Genomic DNA, 19,250 nt, shown 5'->3' on the forward strand with positions numbered 1-19,250 from the left:
ATACAGATTGTTGATGACAGTTCTCAGTCATCCAGGTCATGGTAATTCCAAGTGCTATCCTCAACAACTTCGTAAGGACACTCCCACACAGAGTTTAAAAGCCTGCAAACTCCCCTCCAGTTAGTTAGAACTGACGAAGATTCTTGGATGAGAGCTGAAACGTCTTCAAGAAACTGAAAAAAAAAGTCCAGTTGCCTACGATACAGTACTTCGAAATAATAAGGATTATGGATCACTGTGTAATCCTCTTTTTTTTCCTCCCCTCAGATATTCCAAACTCTCAGATCCAGCCAACTGGTTGAGGATTGACCCGAACACCGGTCGTATCAAAACAATTGCCATTTTGGACCGAGAGTCGCCCTTTGTGAAGAACAGTTTGTACAATGCAACATTCCTGGCTACTGACAACGGTATGTAACCAGTCAAGTGGTACTGCAGTTGCCAAAAATACCTCGCCGAGCTCCTGTGATGCACCGGTTATATGGTCTAGGTGTTTTAGCCAGGCTGTTACACAAGCACTCTCTTTGAGGCCATTACTGTTGGAGCAGTCAGGAGGAGATAATGCTACGTTTTCAGAAGGAAGCCTAGCGTATGTCTAATGTAGCCTACCTCTCAAAGGTCAATCTTCCACCTAGCATCACTTTGACTCCCACTGTGATGTTTTTCACCTGAAGTCAGGGCACAAATGCACTGCATCTGCTGAAAAGAAAAACTGTCTCAGTTACAGTCACAAAGACGTCCTCCATGCCTGAAGGTCAACCTTGTACCAGGCCCTTGGTGTGTCTGGAACGCTGACCACCTTAGTTGAAGGTTAATGTGCTAGCAATCCCAGAACCGCGCAGCATGTGGATGTATTCACCTCTTCCCTGCACTGGCGGGATTTACCTCTGTTCAGGTTTACCCTGTTCTGCGGAGCATAGCTTAGGCCAATAGGCTTAAAAACTCTACCAATAAAGAGGTTTCTCAGCATTAATGGGTCAGGATTGGATGACTAGCTCCTTTGAGCGTGGCCTGAATGGTAAAAAAGCCTCTTAGCTGAGTGAATACATAGAGGAGCCTGAGAGGAGCGACAGTGGGCTCTGTTTGTCTGCTTTAGTATTCCCATCCTGTGTCCTTCGTCAGGAAGACGTTCTCCAGGCACACACACACACACACACACACACACACACACACACACACACACACTACCCAAATCTTCTGATATCTCTCTCTTTCTTTCTGTCTACCCCCTCACTTGAGATTAGATCTCAGATCAGTATGCAGCTTGGATGGGCCTTCTCCCACTAGAGTAAATAGCTGTTTAGAGTGTCTTATTACAGCATGAGACCAGGAGAATAAACTCCATACTTTACTTTTCTCTGTTTACTGCATAATGACTGCAAAATGATAAATGGCTTCTCAGCAGTATACATTCCTATCCATATGAAAAATCCCCTTTTCCCCCAGAAATATGTATGTGCTCAGACTGTATGTGTGTCATTTTATAACCCATGTAGGTATACCTCCAGCAAGCGGCACAGGCACTCTCCAGATCTTCCTGCTGGATATCAACGACAACGCTCCAAAGGTGTTCCCTCAGGAGGCAGAGATATGTGAGAAGCCCGAGCCAAATGCCATCAACATCACTGCAGTCGATGGAGATTTGAACCCCAACGCCGGGCCGTTTGCCTTCGAGTTAGCCCACCGGCCCTCTGATGTGAGGAGAAACTGGACCATCACAAGAATCAGCGGTAGGAAACAGATTCCCATGAATAACCACTGTTAGATTCACATTATATGGTGATGTCTAATGCACTAATCTTCTTTGTGATGTTGATTCAGCTTTTTGGCCTGCTTTTGTGTTTGTTACTGGAAATTGAAAAAAAGAGGGAATGACGCATTTCAGATTTTTCTTTTAGTGGCATTTAGTAATTAGAAATAAAACTGAAAGGAATGTGAAAAAATATGTAACTTTCAGCAGTCTTTTGTCTGGTAATTAAAGCTTGAGACCTTGATTTGTGATCCATCTGAACAACACTTTGCAGAAGTGTAAATAGCACACTGCAAAGGGGTCAGGCAGAGCTGGGACAGACAATAAGTTATTTTATTAACATTACTAAACAGTCATTAATTGTTTATGCTAATTTGAACCAAAAAACATGTGTGGAAGAACTAATTTGTTGTTTGTTAGCTATTAGACAGTGTGACAGTTGAAAAGCAGTGAATATATCTTAATAGGATAATGGCATTTGGATTATCGCTACTGGGAATTCAGCCTAAGCAGCATTATCAAAAGGTATTCAGGAGGTTTATAAGCTCCAAATCTAAATCCTGACCATGTTTTTGGATTAGATATGCTGATGCAACTTCCAGGTATGAATTTATGCTGCATATTTGTGGTAATAGGGAGTGTAATCGCACTGTGAACACGGTCTATACAAACAAGTATTCAGAGTTTTGATTTAATCCCCTCTGAAAGCTCCTCAGCTGAAGAAACATGGTGCTATTTTATTTTTGAACACATTCAGCAACTTGATTTCAGCGCTCCCTTCTTCATATGTATCTACGCTGACGATGAGCTGTCTTAGATCACTCACTCAGTCTTTCTATCTTTTCTCCTCCTCATCTCTCAGGTGACTATGCTCAGGTGAGCCTGAAAATTGGCTACCTTGAAAGTGGAATCTATGAGATCCCCATCATAATCACAGATTCGGGCAACCTGCCCATGTCCAACACCTCCTATCTGCGGATTAAAGTGTGCCAGTGCGACATCAATGGGGACTGCACTGACCAGCAGCACATCATGGCTGCAGGCCTGGGCACCGGGGCTATCATTGCCATCCTCCTGTGCATCATCATCCTCCTCAGTGAGTGTCTCAGTGCCTCTCTCAAACAGCACAACGCACGAACACACGCAGGGATTATAAAGACAGCTAAACATGATCCGAGATACCGCTAGATTACTGTAGGATTACCAAAAAGATAGCTTTGATCGGGCCTCCATCCAAGCTCTAAAACATCGGATCCGATTACACTTGTATGAAAATGTGTAAGTTATTACGTTTTTAGTAATGTGAGATCTCTTCTCTGTCTGCCTATCAGTCCTAGTGCTGCTGTTTGTGGTGTGGATGAAGCGCCGCGATAAAGAGCGCCAGGCCAAGCAGCTGCTCATCGATCCAGAGGATGATGTGAGAGACAACATTCTCAAGTACGATGAGGAAGGTGGCGGAGAGGAGGATCAGGTAAGAACAATGTGGCAAACACAGACTCTTATTTTGAAGGCCCCGTTAACATCTGTGCTCAATCTGCATGTTACTATATGCAATTGTGTCAAATTTTGAATCCACGCTGCTTTGTCTGTGCTCCTCAGATTGTGGAAATAGAAAAGACATTTTTCAGTACCAGTGCCCACTTTAGCCAGTCAGAACAGAGATCTTGTCAAGTGCAAACAGGTTAGATAAAAACAATGATAATGCTCACAGCAGCAGTATTTCTTTATTAGACAAGAATGTTTAGTTAGATAGTAAAAGTTCCACTCTGGATCCTTATGCTCACATGAATAAAGAAACTGTGATTTGGTCCTAATACTATATTTTTGTATGAATAGATTGGATTGCATCTTGCAACTATTTTGACAGATATTGCGATGTGACAAGCATGTTTATTAGATTTGTTGCCATAGCACTACATTCTGTTATTAAAATGCTTTTTGTTTTGGTCACACGTATAACCTCTATCAAAAAATCTTAACTTTTTGCAGCTAATATTAAGATCTGCATATTGCCACATCAGGGTAATATTTCTGTTACTTGTCCAGCCTTAGCCCCAGCAGAGAAATGTGCGCATATTGGTGGTAGTGTAGAAAAGCGTCAAACAACACAGTGTTTTGAAAATGGTGACATAAGGGAAGTCTCCCGTCTTTGTTAGGGAGAAACTTTCAGCAGTATGCTGCAGCAGTTTTCTGTCTAACCGAAGCAACTTAAGGACAAAGAGGACCACCTAGAATCGTTTTGCGAACATATAAACGCCAACAATGCTCTCTTTCTAGTGTCAGTCCTGCTCATTATGAGGCTCCAAAACACTTCAGTCCTTCACAAAAACGTAGTAAGGCAGTTTTCATTGTAAAAAAAAAAAAGGGGTCAGGGAATCGAAATCTGGAATCAATAAGACAAACACATTTTGATCCTATCTGTTCTGGAAAATATCGGTTTGTTTGCTCAACTGGAACTGGTGCTCTCTTCTCAACCCCAACGTCCACAAACACACACATACAATAGTAATGCAGTGCCACCGGCATCAATAAAGTCACATCTCTTTATCCCCCTGCACTGATTACACACACACAGACACAAATTCAATTGTCCTAATGACCCCTTGTTAGCATAACGGAACCATTTCATAACAAAAGGCAGTAATATACCAAATGGGCTATTGTTTTGTTACTGGCTGAAGTGCTCCGGTGGCTTAGGTATTGCAGAAACGAGCAGGAGACCCCGTTCTGACCCAGCACTGTGCCAAATTAGCCTCGGAGACTTGTAATTGGTAAGCTGATGTCATTTGGAGATAGACATCTGCTGTGGCACAATAATGAAGCTCTGTCTAAGGTAACAGTATGACTGGAAAACCATCACACATGAGCCAGTGATTAGGCAGGAGGGAACGCACCCACTTGTGTATTCACGTCCTCGCTTTCACACACACAAAGCGCACAGACGTGTGGAGCGGAACATGTTGAAGAAGAATCGTGATATAACACCCCTCAAAGGCAAACGATCGGGTATAGCAATTTGTTGAGGGGAAAACAAGCCTCCATTTTGAGTGGTGCAGAGGATGGTAGGCCAGCAGGAGAAAATGGTCTTGTCTGTGGGATCGGAAGAGTCAGCGTTGGGTAAAAAATGACCCTTTCTTTCTCTGAGATGTGGTCTTTATAATGCCCACCTCTGTTCTCCCTATCTCCCGCTGGTGAGGAAATTGAAGTGTCAGACCATTGGGAGCTCTCAAAGTATATGATTTTGGTTGTTGCTGCCATTGCCCTGGTTTCTATTGGTTTGTGAAGCACTCATTTCATCAAAGGGCAGACGGCTGATCAGGCTGCGCGTCCCGGACAAAAAAAAAAAAAAAAAAAAGAATGCAGAAATAAAAGCAAATTGAGAAGTTGTCGTGCACATAAACTGAATCATTGTCTTCTCCAAGTGACCCCCTTTGAATAGTATGCTGCACATTAACCATAGATATTGTGGTTTTGGAGGCATGCTTTGCAAGAAGATTTTGATTTGTTTTTCTATCTCAAGCAGTAAGTGAAACAAAACGAATCGACCTGTTTTCACAGACTTTATAAGCGCCTCATGTATTTGTCACCAGAGATAAAAAAACAAGTTTAACATTTCAGAGGAACTGCCAACATCTCTAATGTTATCGCAGGATAATTCCAGCTTATTGCAACTTGGGTTTGGGGGCCATTATTTCAATTTGACATATAATAGGAAGTTATTGTAAGAATTGGGATTACCACCTCCACTTGTCAAGTGCATCAGGGCAAGAAACACAAGAGGCCATCGAGGGAATAGTTACAAAGTTTGAGAAATTCTATACAGATAGTAATCGTTTTTTGACTCATCCAACCCGGATGAGTTGGAACCCGACAGGCATTAAAATGTTCATCAAAACTACACACCAACAGCCAGTGTTCATGCTTATGGCCTCATTTGTTTCATTTGCATCAGAATTAAGCTGAGACTGGTTCATAACCAGTTGAAAGATCCTTAAGAAAAAGGAGGAAATGGCTTATCTGTCCAAAATCTGTTTACTAGCACCTCTGTTCTGTTTTTGTGCTGAGTTAAGCTAACCGGCTGCCGGCCCCCGCCTTATATTGATCGGACAGAACTAGAGTGTTGTCAGTCTTTCCAATGACTTCTCAGCAAGAAAGCAAATGAGTCAAACTATTGAATGTCAAACTACTGAAGAAATGTTGGAAACGAGCCAGCACTTTAGCCAGATTATCTTTACCACTTTGTTTGCCAAGAGGCTTTACAATCAAATTAAAGGCTAAAGGACAATTTGGGTAACAATTTAGCTTTTCCTATTTTCCTTCTTCTTGCCTGGAGTTTAACTCTGTGTGACCATTTGACTCATCCTGTTTTCTGCCCGGCAGGAATTGTTAAGAGTGATTTTGCTGCATTCCCAGATTCCACATTAAATAAGTGTGTAGAAAGATGTTATTACCAGCAGGAACAATAGAACAAGATATGAAAATAATAAACTGGGTGCTGTTCATACTTGCTCAGCCACGACTTGCAAGGCTAAGCGATGCTCACCCTCGCATGTTTGAATGTGGGTCATCGTGAGTGCCGGGGGCAGCCATTTCATCGGGCCAGAGTACGTGTGAGGATTCGATTCCCTGAAGGGAGCTGGTATATCATTAGACCTTCCTGCTTAGTTCAGCCATTATATGGCTCCGTTGCAATTCCTGTCACCGACTCCTGACCCCTCCGGTGCGTGACCTCAGAGAAGGTCGAACAGGAGTCAGAATGAAATGCACCTCAGATGATGGATGGTTGTTATTGCGTGATGCGTGATGACTGTCGTACTTTCTCCAGCTAGCCTTGAGAGGTTAATGTCATTCACAATGAAATCAAATTACACACGAATAATCAATGTGTTTGTTTTAGATTGGAGACGATACTTATTAGTGTGGAGCTGAGTAGGTGTTTGTGTTTGTATATCTGGGTTGTTGTGCACCATCACATGGTTTATATTTATTCTCATCTTTATTTTTACATTGGAGCCTCTCCAGCCTTTTTTTTTTTTTTTTCCCTTTTTATCCTGGCAGTGAGCGTGCATGCAGGTTTGTGTGTAGGTACATGTGCAACTGAGCAAAGACAATTTTGAAGGGGGATATTAGAGATGGATGGATTACCGAAAATCTTCTAAAGAGGGACAATCCATCATGCACGCTTATTAGGCACACACCCTGATTCTCAAATGGCATTTTCTCTATCATATCTGCTGTCACCGTGATAGCATCCAGTCATTCAGCTCAGCTCGGCCTCTCTTCCACCCCCAACTCCTTTTCTCTCCCCGCTCTTCCTCCTCCTTCTTCCCTGCCCATGACTTTGCACAAACTGCGAGCCATTCAGGTTGCCTTGGTAATGTTAATAGGATTAGGAATGGCTTATGCATATCCACCATCCCGTGTCTGGGCATTGATTAGAGCAAAACAGTCGCCTGCACATCCTTCCTACAGCACGCCTGCACAAGTACAAACACTCTGCAGCGTATGATGTGGTCCTCAGCTTGGACCCCCTCAGTGCTGGCTCTTTTTAATGTGTCAAATTGTCCCTGGGCTTGTGCTTCACAGACAAGGAGATTAAAGTTTCTCTTGTGTTCCCCTCAACTCTTCCCGCTGCATTCAAACTTTAAAAAATCTCCTCCGCTGGGTTGAACCCCTCTTCCTCCACACGGCACAGGATGTGTTTTATCAATTTAAATAATCACACTCGGTTTAGGTCTCGTCACACCGCTCAGCTAACTCCCATCTGTCCATGTGTTCACCAGGATTACGACCTGAGTCAGCTCCAGCAGCCGGACACGATAGAGCCTGATGCCATCAAGCCGGTGGGAATCCGCCGTCTAGACGAGAGACCCCTCCACCCTGAGCCACAGTACCCAATGAGGTCAGCAGCACCCCACCCCGGAGACATCGGAGACTTCATCAATGAGGTAAGCGCACCGTCCAGCAACAGTTATTGCAAAAAATGAGATTGTTGTGTTGCATGGTGAAATCAAATCCCTCAGAGAGGAGCTGAAATGAAAGGATCAGTGCTGCCCCAAAAAGCCTGAATTTCATTTTCAAGCTGAATGACTTTCTTATAATCAACTTGTATCTAAATAAACAATTTGGCTCATATGACTTCGTATCAAGCAGTTGTGCACAGCCTTGTCTTGGGAGTAAAAAAAAACTTTAAATTGAATAAATTATTTGAATTGTTTTCATCTTCTCCCAGCAGAAACTTTTCTCATCTCACACAGTATATCAGCTCAGACATACAGAGAGCCCAAAAAGCACATGACGCTAACTAACTTGGATATAATTGTTTTTCTCCTCACTTTCCGCCAACGTAGAGTCACAGACGTGTCAGCGTAGAAATGGAAGATGAGAGAAGCAGTGCATTGGCTTTCTATCGGAGTGCGCTGTTCAGAGTGCCCTCGTTTGCCTGAGGCCATCATTGACTCCAGCATGAAGGGAGAATGTAAAATGAAAAGAGCAGTCATGTATTTTTCACAAGCTCCAACAGACAAGAGTTTCACAGCATTACAAATGGAGTTCTCTCCGAGTTTTTGGATGGCGCCCATGTTTTTAGATTAGAACTCGCTCTTTCAGCTCCGCTCCCCGACCATCTATCTCTCAGATCCCTTAACCCAGGCACCACTCATTTTCGCTCTCGCCATGTCTCATGAATACACCTAACACACTTGTCGCAACAGCTGATATTGAGTGGAATTTAATGTTTCGCGCCGCTCAATGAAGAGCGGCTTCACAATGCGCCCCATCCTTCACCGGACTTGTCATTTCAATATTCTCACAAGACCTCTGAGACGTTTTCAAGTCTGAGCATCCTGACCCAGAAAACGCTCGCTGCAGCCAGGCAATGTTGATCTGTTTTTAGCCCCAGATTTGACTGTCGCTAAAGCTCAGTCATGGTAGCTCCAGCGCTCACACGGAGCTGGAATCTGACCCAACTGATAAGGGCGAGCTGCCAGAGTAGTAGAGAGACAGAGACGAGTGGGGGAGGGGGAAAGGGGGGGGCGGGGGGTGTCTGATCTCCATCCTATAAAGTGCACACGCCCCGGGAGCTTGTGGCTCTTAATTAAATTAGAGGGACAAGAAATTTTAGGTTTAGCGTAAAGACTTTAAGTCACAGTCGGACAAACAAACGTCTATTCATCTGTTCTCCCAGAAGGGGGGGAGGGGGACAGTGCATTTATTAGATACATTAGAACTGACTTGACGTGACCTCTGTTGGTCACAGGTGGACACAGCGCCACAAAGCCGAAGTGATTGTGTTCATTGTTTTTCACGGTGCCTCGTTTCAGCCCCGGCAAGGTTGTCTCTGAATAGAAATACCAGTGGGTTTTATTACACGTCTCTTTTGTTATCTGGGACAGAGTGACTCCAAAAAAAGTGGGGAGACCGATTCACCATTTCACTGAAAGTCGTGATTGTCTCCTGCACGGTGAAATTAGGAGGCTGAGTTCTGTGATTGACTAACCTTATGAAACTGCCAGTGGGGTTTTGGTGGTAGATGGAAGGGGGCTATAACCAGCAGAGCGATTATGGTTGTAATTGTAATGAATGATCCATCTGTCATATTTCCCACCAAATTATCAGCACCACAGCCCTGAGCAAACACTTAACGAAAGCTAACAAGTGGAAAATAATCGCTAAGTGCCCAGGCACTTTAATTCAATCCATCTTTTTATTTGAGAGCATTTCAGCGCTATAATGGCAGCGTAGAGGAAACTATAAATCTTCGACAAGTTCCCAATGAGCGGAGGTCTCGTTTCTCACTGTTATGTTGCTCCACTTCTGTTAATTCATTTATTATTTGTTGGGCGCCTCAGTTGTGGCGATAAGAGGGAGAAACCAGGCTTGGATCCAACGTGGTAGATGGCCAAAGCACATCTCAACTCCTAGATTAGCAATCCATCAAGTCTCTAGAGTCCCGTTAGGGGATGGGGCTGAAAATCAATAACAATCCATAAGGACCTCTCATGACGCGATGAGGATTTCTAGGAATGTCGAGCACAATCTTGAGAATAGAAGCACCCCCACCAAGCACCACGAGCCTCGAGATAACACGGAGAGACGCGCATGCGTGTCAAAGTCATTCATGTCCCTCTCGTCTCTGCCTGATCTGAGCTCAGTGCTTACTGCTAATGTTTAGGCAGCAGTTAGATAAATACAATATGTTAGATTTTACACACATCCGAGATATAACTGTCTAAATTATAGGTGGAAGAGTGTCAGGGCAGGAGTTGTTTTGCCCGTCGAAAGGCCCTTGAAGACGGGGGCGGGGGGGGGGGGGGGGGCTCGCACAAGGGTCACTGGAGAAGCAGAAGTAATTCCAGTCATCTGAGGCCGCTGGTCATGCTCAGTCTTGGCTTTTGATCAAGCAGCAGATAATCCCACATCCCAGAAACATCGGGAGAGTTCTGACTAAAACACAGAAGAGGGAACACCGGAGCCTGATTAATCTTATTTCCAGAGCAAGTTGGAGGTTGAACAACTGACTGGTTTTTGGATAGATTAGCCTGTTTGTGTGCAGCAGCAGGAGGAGGGGGGAGGGGGTGTTTCGAGGCTCCCTCCTCTTCGCAGACGTGACTTAATCTTCTCATCTAACCGCGCTTTTTATTTTCCTTCTGTTCAGGGACTGAAGGCAGCAGACAACGACCCCACCGCTCCTCCATACGACTCCCTGCTAGTGTTCGACTACGAGGGCAGCGGCTCCACAGCTGGCTCCCTAAGCTCCCTCAACTCCTCCAGCAGCGGGGGTGACCAGGACTACGATTACCTCAACGACTGGGGCCCGCGCTTTAGAAAACTGGCAGACATGTACGGCGGAAGTGATGACTAAGGACACACAGCCACTCCCTCGAGAAAAGATGAAGAGATGAAGAGAAAAAAAAAATGAAGAAAGGAAAGATTTCCTGTTGATGGACATGGACAGCTTCTGATATTCCCTGAAAGATGGAACTGTGACAGAAAAAGAAACAAAAAATAAACATTGATTCAGAAATTTTTTTCAAAAACAAACCAACCTAGGCTTATTGTTGTAGTCTACGCATACATATGCTTGTTGAAAGCTTAGGCATAGGCTGTGGTCCAGTTATGGAGGATGTGGGGAGGGGAACACTGGTGGACTGTCACCATTTGGATTGTTGGTATTGAATGCGCTCAGTTACACTTGAATTTCACAGTACAGAAGCACTGGGATATAATGTGCCTTTTTGTACATTTTTTTGGATCTAAATGATTAGTTTTATGTTCAAGGCTTTAATGGTACTGACTTTTGGAGTGATTTCAAACAAAGTATGTTACACTCTGGTATGCTTCTACATGCTTTTTTTTCTTTGGTTCCACAACGCTCCTGTTTGTTGAAGATTATTTAAATAAACTACAAAGACGGAGAAATGAAGGATAATCTGTTAGGTTGGATGGTAGAGAAAAAAACAGTTGAGAGCAGCACTGTACAGTACGCTAGACTTCTAGACTTTTTTCACTAAAAAATTAAAATTATGCAGCTGGTTGCAAATAAAGGGAGTTACGAATCAGTTACTTTTGTAGCAGATTTTTTTGTTTTCTTTTTTTTCTGAAGTGATGTAGTATTTTACAAAAACAACAAAAAAACTGTTTTGGTCTAATCTATGTACACTTCATTTGCCTTAGTCATCATCTGATATTTTTCAAGTTTTACTTCACTGTAAAAAGATGTGTGTACATAATGTTTTTTTTTTTCTTTATCTTTTTTCTTTTGATGTAGTATATGAAAAAGTGCAAAAAGTTCCAAACCTGTAAATGTTTGATTTGGACTACAAAATTCAAAGTTTTTTGCATGTTTTTATCTTTTTTCTTGACAACAAAAATGAAAAATGTTGTTTCCCAAATTTATTTACAAAGTGAAAAAAAAAATAAAAATCTGGGTGACATTAAATGTGTAGAAGTTAAGAGAGTTTTTTGTATAAAACGTGAGAAGAAAAAAAAAAACATCGATTAAGAAAAAAAAAAAAAAAAAGAGAAAAAAGTAGTGATCTTGTCAGCACAACTGTTGAATTTGTACCAAAAAGGGGGTGGGTGGGGCGGGATGACATGTTAGGCACTAATTACTGAATCAGCTTTAAGACTGGAAAAAAGGTTTTGGACTTAAAAGCCTTGTGGATAACCATGTGTACTGGAAAAAACAAATTATACATCTCTGACCCCAACCATCCAAATAAAATGCTAATTTTGGAGCTAAATCTGCCTCTCTATTTATTTGTTTTTTACTCAAATGTAGCATTGTTGCAGAGGCTTAATTAGATTGCGAGGTTGTGCAATCTATCTCAAAGGACGATAGCCTTTTTAAACCAAAAAAAAAAAAATAAAGTTCATAGTATATATAGTGTTTTACCAGAGGGGAGAATAAATCATTTACATCCTTATATATTTATTGTTTACACACACTGTGCATGAGCAAAGTGCCCTAAGGCCTGTCCGAGTTTTCCAGATAAGTCGTGTGCTGCAGACAGAGAAGTAAACAATTCGGCCATTATGTAACACGATCTGTGTGCTCCTAAGCCGAGTCAAGGTCAAAGGCTCATGTAAAAAATGCCAATTCCAATCCAGCACCTGGCAGCTATCAGGGATTTGTACTGTAGAGTACTGTAGGTCAGATCGGCCTTGACCTCAAAAGTGAAGAATGCCTCCCAAAACTGCCCCAAGGGGATCCTGCATGTACTCCTCGGACATGTGGAAGGATGGAGATGAAAGTGCGTGCGGTGCTCATGGTGGTATAGCAGCGGTTAACGGTCCACTCACCCGTCACGTGCAGTGAATTTTTGGCCGATGGAAGTCACGGGGACGTAGGCCATTCCGCCGTCACCCGTCCTTCCTCTCCCCTCTCTGCGATTGCTGTGGGGCTTGGAATTCACAGAGCCACCCGGTAGAGTCGACGCGGACACGGCTTATTAATTCAACCAAATTAGACAGGAGTTTGGGTTTCTACGCCTCACGCAAAACGCAATGAATGCCTATTAGAGAGTAGGCAGTGAACCGTACCTGCCTTTTGTTTTTCAGCTGGTGTAATCAGTGTAGCTGCTCCCTTGTTAATCAGTTCCACATCCTGTACCACCGAAGAACACCGGTAGTTTTTCCTACATCCTGCATGAGGCGAGGAATTTTTTATTTATTTATTTTTTTCCTAACGGAGCTGTTTTTAAATGACCTTGTCTAGTGCATATCACTTATCAGGGTATGCACAGCTATGCACTCCGTTCGCCAGAGGCAACATGAAATTTTACATGCCCAGTCAGATGAAATCTTCAACAACAAACCGTCTGACCTCGAGGTGTTGTTTCAAGTGCAACTGAGTCAGATTTGTTTTGCCATATCACTTCCTCAGACTTTGAGGTTTTTCGAGCCCAGGCAGCTGGTTTCCGTGTACTTCCTTTTGTTTCTACTTTCCTTAATAGAGCCGCTGCACCGCTTAAACCTTCGCCTAACTACTTGTTGCTTTGATCTCAGGCAGGCACAGATGTGGCTCATGACTCAGGACCTCTAAAGGGCTTCATCAAATCCCTTTTTTTTTTTTTTTTTTTTTACTTCTTGAACATGCCCAAAGCTGACAACCATGTAGCCAAGTAAGATGTACTTTCGGAAGAAGATCACCATTAATAGACTTTTTTTTTTTGCTTTTTTGCTTTCTGGCGGGGTCTGCTAAATTTAAATGATATTGATCTTTTCATTGAACTTTTGTCAAGCAAACAAGATTCAACGTGGGTAAGTATTTTGCTTATCAGCTAACGTTCTGCTAGCTGGCTTTAGCCTTACGGTTAAACAGATGAGTTTGAGAGTGTGTATTGATCTTGTAATCTAACTCACTATCATTGTTCTTATACTACTGGTGTACAAACTAAGAAAACAAGATCCAGTGTTATGTTTTGAGCTTTAGAGGGTTTGGCACAGCTACAGCCAGCAAGCTAACGCACTGTTGCATTGAGCCCTACATTTAACAGACTCTTTTCATGTTGTTGCCGCATGTTTCTGTGCGACATAAACAAACAACATAAAACATGGTCATTTGAGCTTCAAAAACGCTGTATTTCATAGTGTTTAGGACACAGCCAGGCTGGCTGTCTTACTTGCAGCCATAGCTGGCAAGCTAACGTACCCCTAGCTGGCTGTATCCTTACATTTAACAGATTGATTAGAGAGTGTCTCTTGATCTTGCCATCTAACTTACTGTTATTGTCCTTACAACGGTTGCTGCACAAAGTAAACAAACAACATACAACGTGTTAATTAGTGAGCTTCACAAAGGCTGGTACAGCTACAGCTAGCAGGCTAACGGTCTGCTGGCTTTAGCCCTACATCTAACAGACAGACTGCAGTCTTTGTATTGGTCGCTTATCTTGTTGTTACACGTTTTTTTGTACTTGGTAAACAAGAAAATACAAGGTGTTTTAATCAGTGAGCCTCAGAAGTGCTGGTAGGTGGATTTTGTGATGTTTTGGCCGCTGTCGGCCTGACTGTTTCACCCCAGTGACAGCTACAACCAGCAAGCTAACGTTCTGCTGGCGCAAGCTTTACACGTAACAGACAGATCTTAGAGTGGTATTGATCATTTCATCTTGCTCTTACAAGTTTTTTTTCGTAGGAAGTAAACAGAAGATTCAATGTGCTAATTGGTGAGCTTTGAGAAGTGCTGGAAGGTGGATTTTGTTAGTGCCTCGGACACGACCGGGCCAGCCTTATATTTAACAGACAGATTTGACAGTGGCTTTTTGTTTGTTTGTTTGTTTTATCTAACTCTCCACCAGAAAGCACATTTCCCAAAATGTCAAACTACTCCTTTAAATCACACATCACAGATGAGCAGATTTACCGTCGCAGCGTTGTGCTGTACGGTGTACACTGGTCCAGCTCTTAACGCAGACCTCTTCCCCCGGCTTTAACTCCTCTCCAGGCACTCCCACCCTGCCGTATTGTCATCTTGATGTTCAGATTGCTCCAACGGGTTCATATCCACCAAGCAGTCAAGTCCCATTTCATTTTTTAACCCTCAGCAGGGGGAGGGGAAAAAAAAGAAAAAAGAATTGATATTCCGGCGCTGCACTTCAATTTCACAACATGGATTATCCCCGAAGGGAAAAGCTGGCAATCTAAGAGAGCCCAGGACATAAAGGCAGCCGCTACTCAGCTCCTCTGCTACCCACACCCAAAACATACAACACTGTACCATTTATAGACATGTGGCGTTAGAGACTGTTTAACAATGCATGGAGAAGGGGTCCGCTTCAGCCAGAGTGATGGTGATGGCAGAACACATTATATGGGAAATTAAAGGACAATGTATTTTGAGGATTACAATCGCTGACACTGACTGACTGAGCGGTAATTAGAACGTCTATTGTGTGAGAAGCACATTTTCATCGTTTATTTGTCACATGGCGCAGCAAGGATGGTCCAAGTAACTGCTCGGAATAGCATCTCATTTGCACATTTTAGCCAGCTGACAAACGGATAAAAATAGTGCGAGGGGAATTTTAAATATGCAGGAAATTATTTGCAAAGCTAATTAAGTTGGACGGGAATGACACTGGTTTTCATCTGCCATTTTTTAAAAAATTTTTTATTTTATTTTTTTAATGCGAATGTCTTTGACGTACAAAATGCACATAAAAAAAAAAAAGCAAAACACCTCAGGAATACAGAGAGATAGATAAATAATAAATGTGCCATCATTTTGCTGGCTATCATCGTGGGCTCTGTTGTCAGTCCTGGAGTGGATTCTGGCTCTGATGTGCACATTGGATTCCAGCGGCTCCGTATCTTCTTTTTTTCCCCCCATTAGATACTGCGATATGTGCTGGCCGCATTATTGTTTTGGTCTTTATCCCGAAATATTAACTCCGAAAAACACGAGCAAGGGCCTCAACTTACAACTCTCAAGTACTCCCTAGATGTTCTCTTTGGAAAATGGCTGCAGATTGCTGTTCTTACAAGCACCCCAGGGCCCCTTTTATTGACTGCGAAACAATGCTTTTCACCGACACCGCCCTCACCATCGCGGATTTACAAGACAGCCGTCCTCAGCTCCCTCTGAGTGTGTGTGTGTGTGTGTGTGTGTGTGTGTGTGTGTGTGTGTGTGTGTGTGTGTGGATGGCTGAGCAAGTGTCACAGAGCCCGCCGAGCCTCCGTGGGGGGACTGTCAGTAAACACGCGGAATACAGACTAGAATCCAATGCAAACCAGCTTCTAAGTTATGCTGCGCCTGACCTTTGGTGGACTTTGAGAAGATGGATGCTGCCCAGGCTATCGATAGAAATTTTCTGGCCCGCAGCAGCGAGAGCATATTTCTTACGGTTTCCCAGTCCCGGCATGCCACCTCCGGATGAATAAGTAAGCAGGCAGGATGACGGAGTGTGTGCGCACGGGGCACTTGCAGTCTTTAATGTATTTGTGTATGGGCCCGGTCATTTGTGAGGAATCAGTCAATTTCATTTCTATACTGCTGCCCTCTAAGTGTGATGCCGGATCAATTTGTTTGGATTTCTTGAGCCACCGAGAGTGGAGGGGAACTCCTGTTCCCTGAGTCCAGGGCCCTCGCCTCGCAGTCGCACCGACATCCACCCCTTGATCTACGACTCCCTGCATTCCCACTGACTGCGGGCGGATATCTCTCCGCCGGCTCTCCCTCTGTTTCAGCAGATATTGTTCTGCCTCTGTTTCGCGATACTGATTTATCAGCTCTCATTTATCAGGCCCCCATCCCGCCATTATTCTCAGTCCACACACACACAGCCATGACACCGTGGTCACGCAGTTAGTGAGGAGAAGGAGAAGGAGGAGGAGGAGGAGGAGGAGGTGGTGGTGTGGCGCCCAGACGAGAAATGATGAACGCCGTTTTTTTTAAAAGATGCATATCGGCTGAGCGTGAGATTTTTCGGCCCGTACACAAACGCTCAATGTCACTTTCTGCTGCCTGCGAGTGTGTGGGGAGGAATTTCTCATCTCGCCCGTGGTTCCTCTTGCATGAGTGGTTGATGTGCTCCACAAAGGACATGTAATCATAAACCAAGCACACACATTTACAGACACCTGGGCCGTCTCCTGCTCGTCCCATTCTCTCTGTAAAACGCACACATATGTGCACTTCCCTCCTTTATCACAAGCTGAAAATGACTAACAAAAAAAAAAAAAAGACAAGAAAGAAAATAGCCACTGTGCACTCTGGAGAAATAGCTTTTTTTGTTGTTTTTTTGTCAATTCTCCTGTGAAATAAAACATGCAAAAAAAAAAAAGAAATGATGGAGAAGGAGAAACGAGAGGAAACAATGGATCCCTTGAGAGGCTTTTAGATTTATTCATGCCACTAAACACTTGACATTCTGGCACCCTCTTGTCATTAAGGCCTTGCGTCCCTCGGCCACGTCCACAAAATGACCGGATAATTCCCCCCAACGAGAACAAATACGTTGTTGTTATCGTGCGCTTCTGGCTGCCGGCTAGCGAGAGGCTTTCTGCGATCAGCGGCTAATAAATGTGCCCAAGGCTAGACTGCCCCCCGAGATCAATGCGCTGCTGATCGTACAACTGGGTCATTATATTGTTGTCTATATGGAGGAGAAAAGAGGCCACTGGATAGGCCGGTCTTTCCCGTCTGCTGACTCTATTGTAGTCACCCATTCGTATGGATGGCCGAGGGGCTGGAGTGACAAGCCATCAGCCGGAGCAGGAACAAAAAACTCCGGGCCGCAGTCGGCCTGAAGAACATCAGCTTCCATTCACCGATTGTCAAAAGAGCGCCGGATGTAATATGAGGCCGGCACATCGGTTCAAGTGGATTTTAATCAGCCTATTATTTGTTTGACATCTGTAAAAAAAATGCACACAATGCACGAATTACAGCTCATTACTGTAACGTAGCGTTGAATTAGAGAGTGAAAAAAATCATTAGTCAACTCTGACACGTGTCAAACCATCCGCTCGGCTAAGCAGCGATAAACACAGTGATTACAAGCAGCCCCTTTAATCCTTTTTTACACTTTGAATTCAATTGAGAATTTTCCCGTGCTGTAGTAATAAATAGCTCGCGCTGGTCCTTCGCGCTAATATGACGTTGCCCCGGCCACTGCAGAAAAAAGGTGTAGGAACAGATTTACACGGCGGCGACTGGTTGATGTTAAATGAGTTTCCACCCTGAGCTGACTAATCTCTCTTCAGGCCATGGGTGGTTTTTTTTTTTTTTTCCCCCCCTCCTCTCTTGATTTGACCCCATAACCTCAATTCTAAGTGGAGAGGAGCTTCAAAAGCAGGGTGGCTCACACTGGGAGTGTCTCTGCACTCCGTCACAGGAAGTTTTCACGAGCCGTGTCCTTCAGAAGGTCCGAGGTCCAGGCCCGGATACATTCTCTCTCAGAGGGAGATTTCGGTATCGTCACTGTTGGTGCCTTGTTGCCACAAAGTCCCTCGGCTCGTCTGCGTCTCATGTGGAAGAAAATAGAAATAATAATAATAAAAAAGAAAAAAAAACTCTCAGTTATTGCTGCACTAGATGAAATCTTCAGAGAGCTTGATTTATGTTGGTGTACAGTCTGCACGTTATGACTTTTAAGGGTTGCATCCATGAAATATACATCTACAATAACACCTTAATAGCGCCGACGCTGGAGAGAGAGAGAGAATGGAAATAAAAACCACTGCTGCTCCATGGTTTTGAATATTTCACAACATCTCTGGGATGCCTCGTGTGCCGCAAACACAATATGTATTTCTTACCCCCTCCTTCCGCTTTTGTTTTCTGTTTGTCCACGCAAGTATTTTTAGCACCTCCATCCCCCCAACCCCCCAAAAAAGAGAGGAGGATTCACTAGCAGCACAAAGACAGATCCTAAACCAAAGACTGCCTCACTCGACTTGTTTATAGCAGGGAGGGATTGCATTATGGGGAAGCAAATACGCAGACTGGAGCCAGATGTGGCCCAATTCCGCGGTGCTGAGGCAGGTGTGCAGCGTGAGCCCTGGGAAATTCAGGTTAGCATGAGTCCACTGTAAAGATTAACCTTTAAACTCTGCAGGTTATCTATTGGTCAGAGTCGTTTTGTACAGTGTTGCTGCTGCTGCTGGCTCAGTTTGTTAAAATACTTCTAATACAAACATTTTTGTTCTTCTTTTTTTTTTTTTGTTCGGCGGGTGCTGTTTCCTCTGTCAAAGAAAAGGAAGTGCCAAAAGACAGATAAAAGACAGCCGTGCCAATGCTAAGAAGTCCATAAACTCTTCAGTTTATAAACAAGAAGAAATGCGCGCCTGCCAAGATGGATAAATCATCTTCATGGCTTCACAGCCTCAAACACAGAACCCAGAACTCCGAGGACATTTTATTATCAGTATGTAAAACAAACTGGAAGTGGTTTTTGGGCAGGTGCGCGCACAAAAACAGCGCATGAGACAAAGAAACAACAATTCCAGTGCGAGTCTCTCACACTGCTGCTTGATATTGTTGTCTCTGGCTGCA

General features: G+C 43.7%; 1 protein-coding gene across 2 annotated transcripts in view; it reads left to right on the forward strand.

Moving 5' to 3' along the window:
* Positions 1-11,994, forward strand: part of cdh2 (cadherin 2, type 1, N-cadherin (neuronal)) — an 80,915-nt gene extending 68,921 nt beyond the window's left edge. For both annotated transcript variants that reach the window (XM_037085017.1, XM_037085016.1), the window contains exons 11-16: positions 268-410; positions 1,497-1,730; positions 2,613-2,846; positions 3,082-3,221; positions 7,534-7,698; positions 10,407-11,994. In XM_037085017.1, coding sequence (XP_036940912.1) covers positions 268-410; positions 1,497-1,730; positions 2,613-2,846; positions 3,082-3,221; positions 7,534-7,698; positions 10,407-10,613 — 1,123 coding nt within the window. In that variant the 3' untranslated portion in view covers positions 10,614-11,994. The remainder of the gene's footprint in view (positions 1-267; positions 411-1,496; positions 1,731-2,612; positions 2,847-3,081; positions 3,222-7,533; positions 7,699-10,406) is intronic.
* Positions 11,995-19,250: the final 7,256 nt, after the last annotated feature.

This window comes from Acanthopagrus latus, chromosome 21, assembly GCF_904848185.1.
Source record: "Acanthopagrus latus isolate v.2019 chromosome 21, fAcaLat1.1, whole genome shotgun sequence".
Taxonomy (NCBI): Eukaryota; Metazoa; Chordata; class Actinopteri; order Spariformes; family Sparidae; genus Acanthopagrus; species Acanthopagrus latus.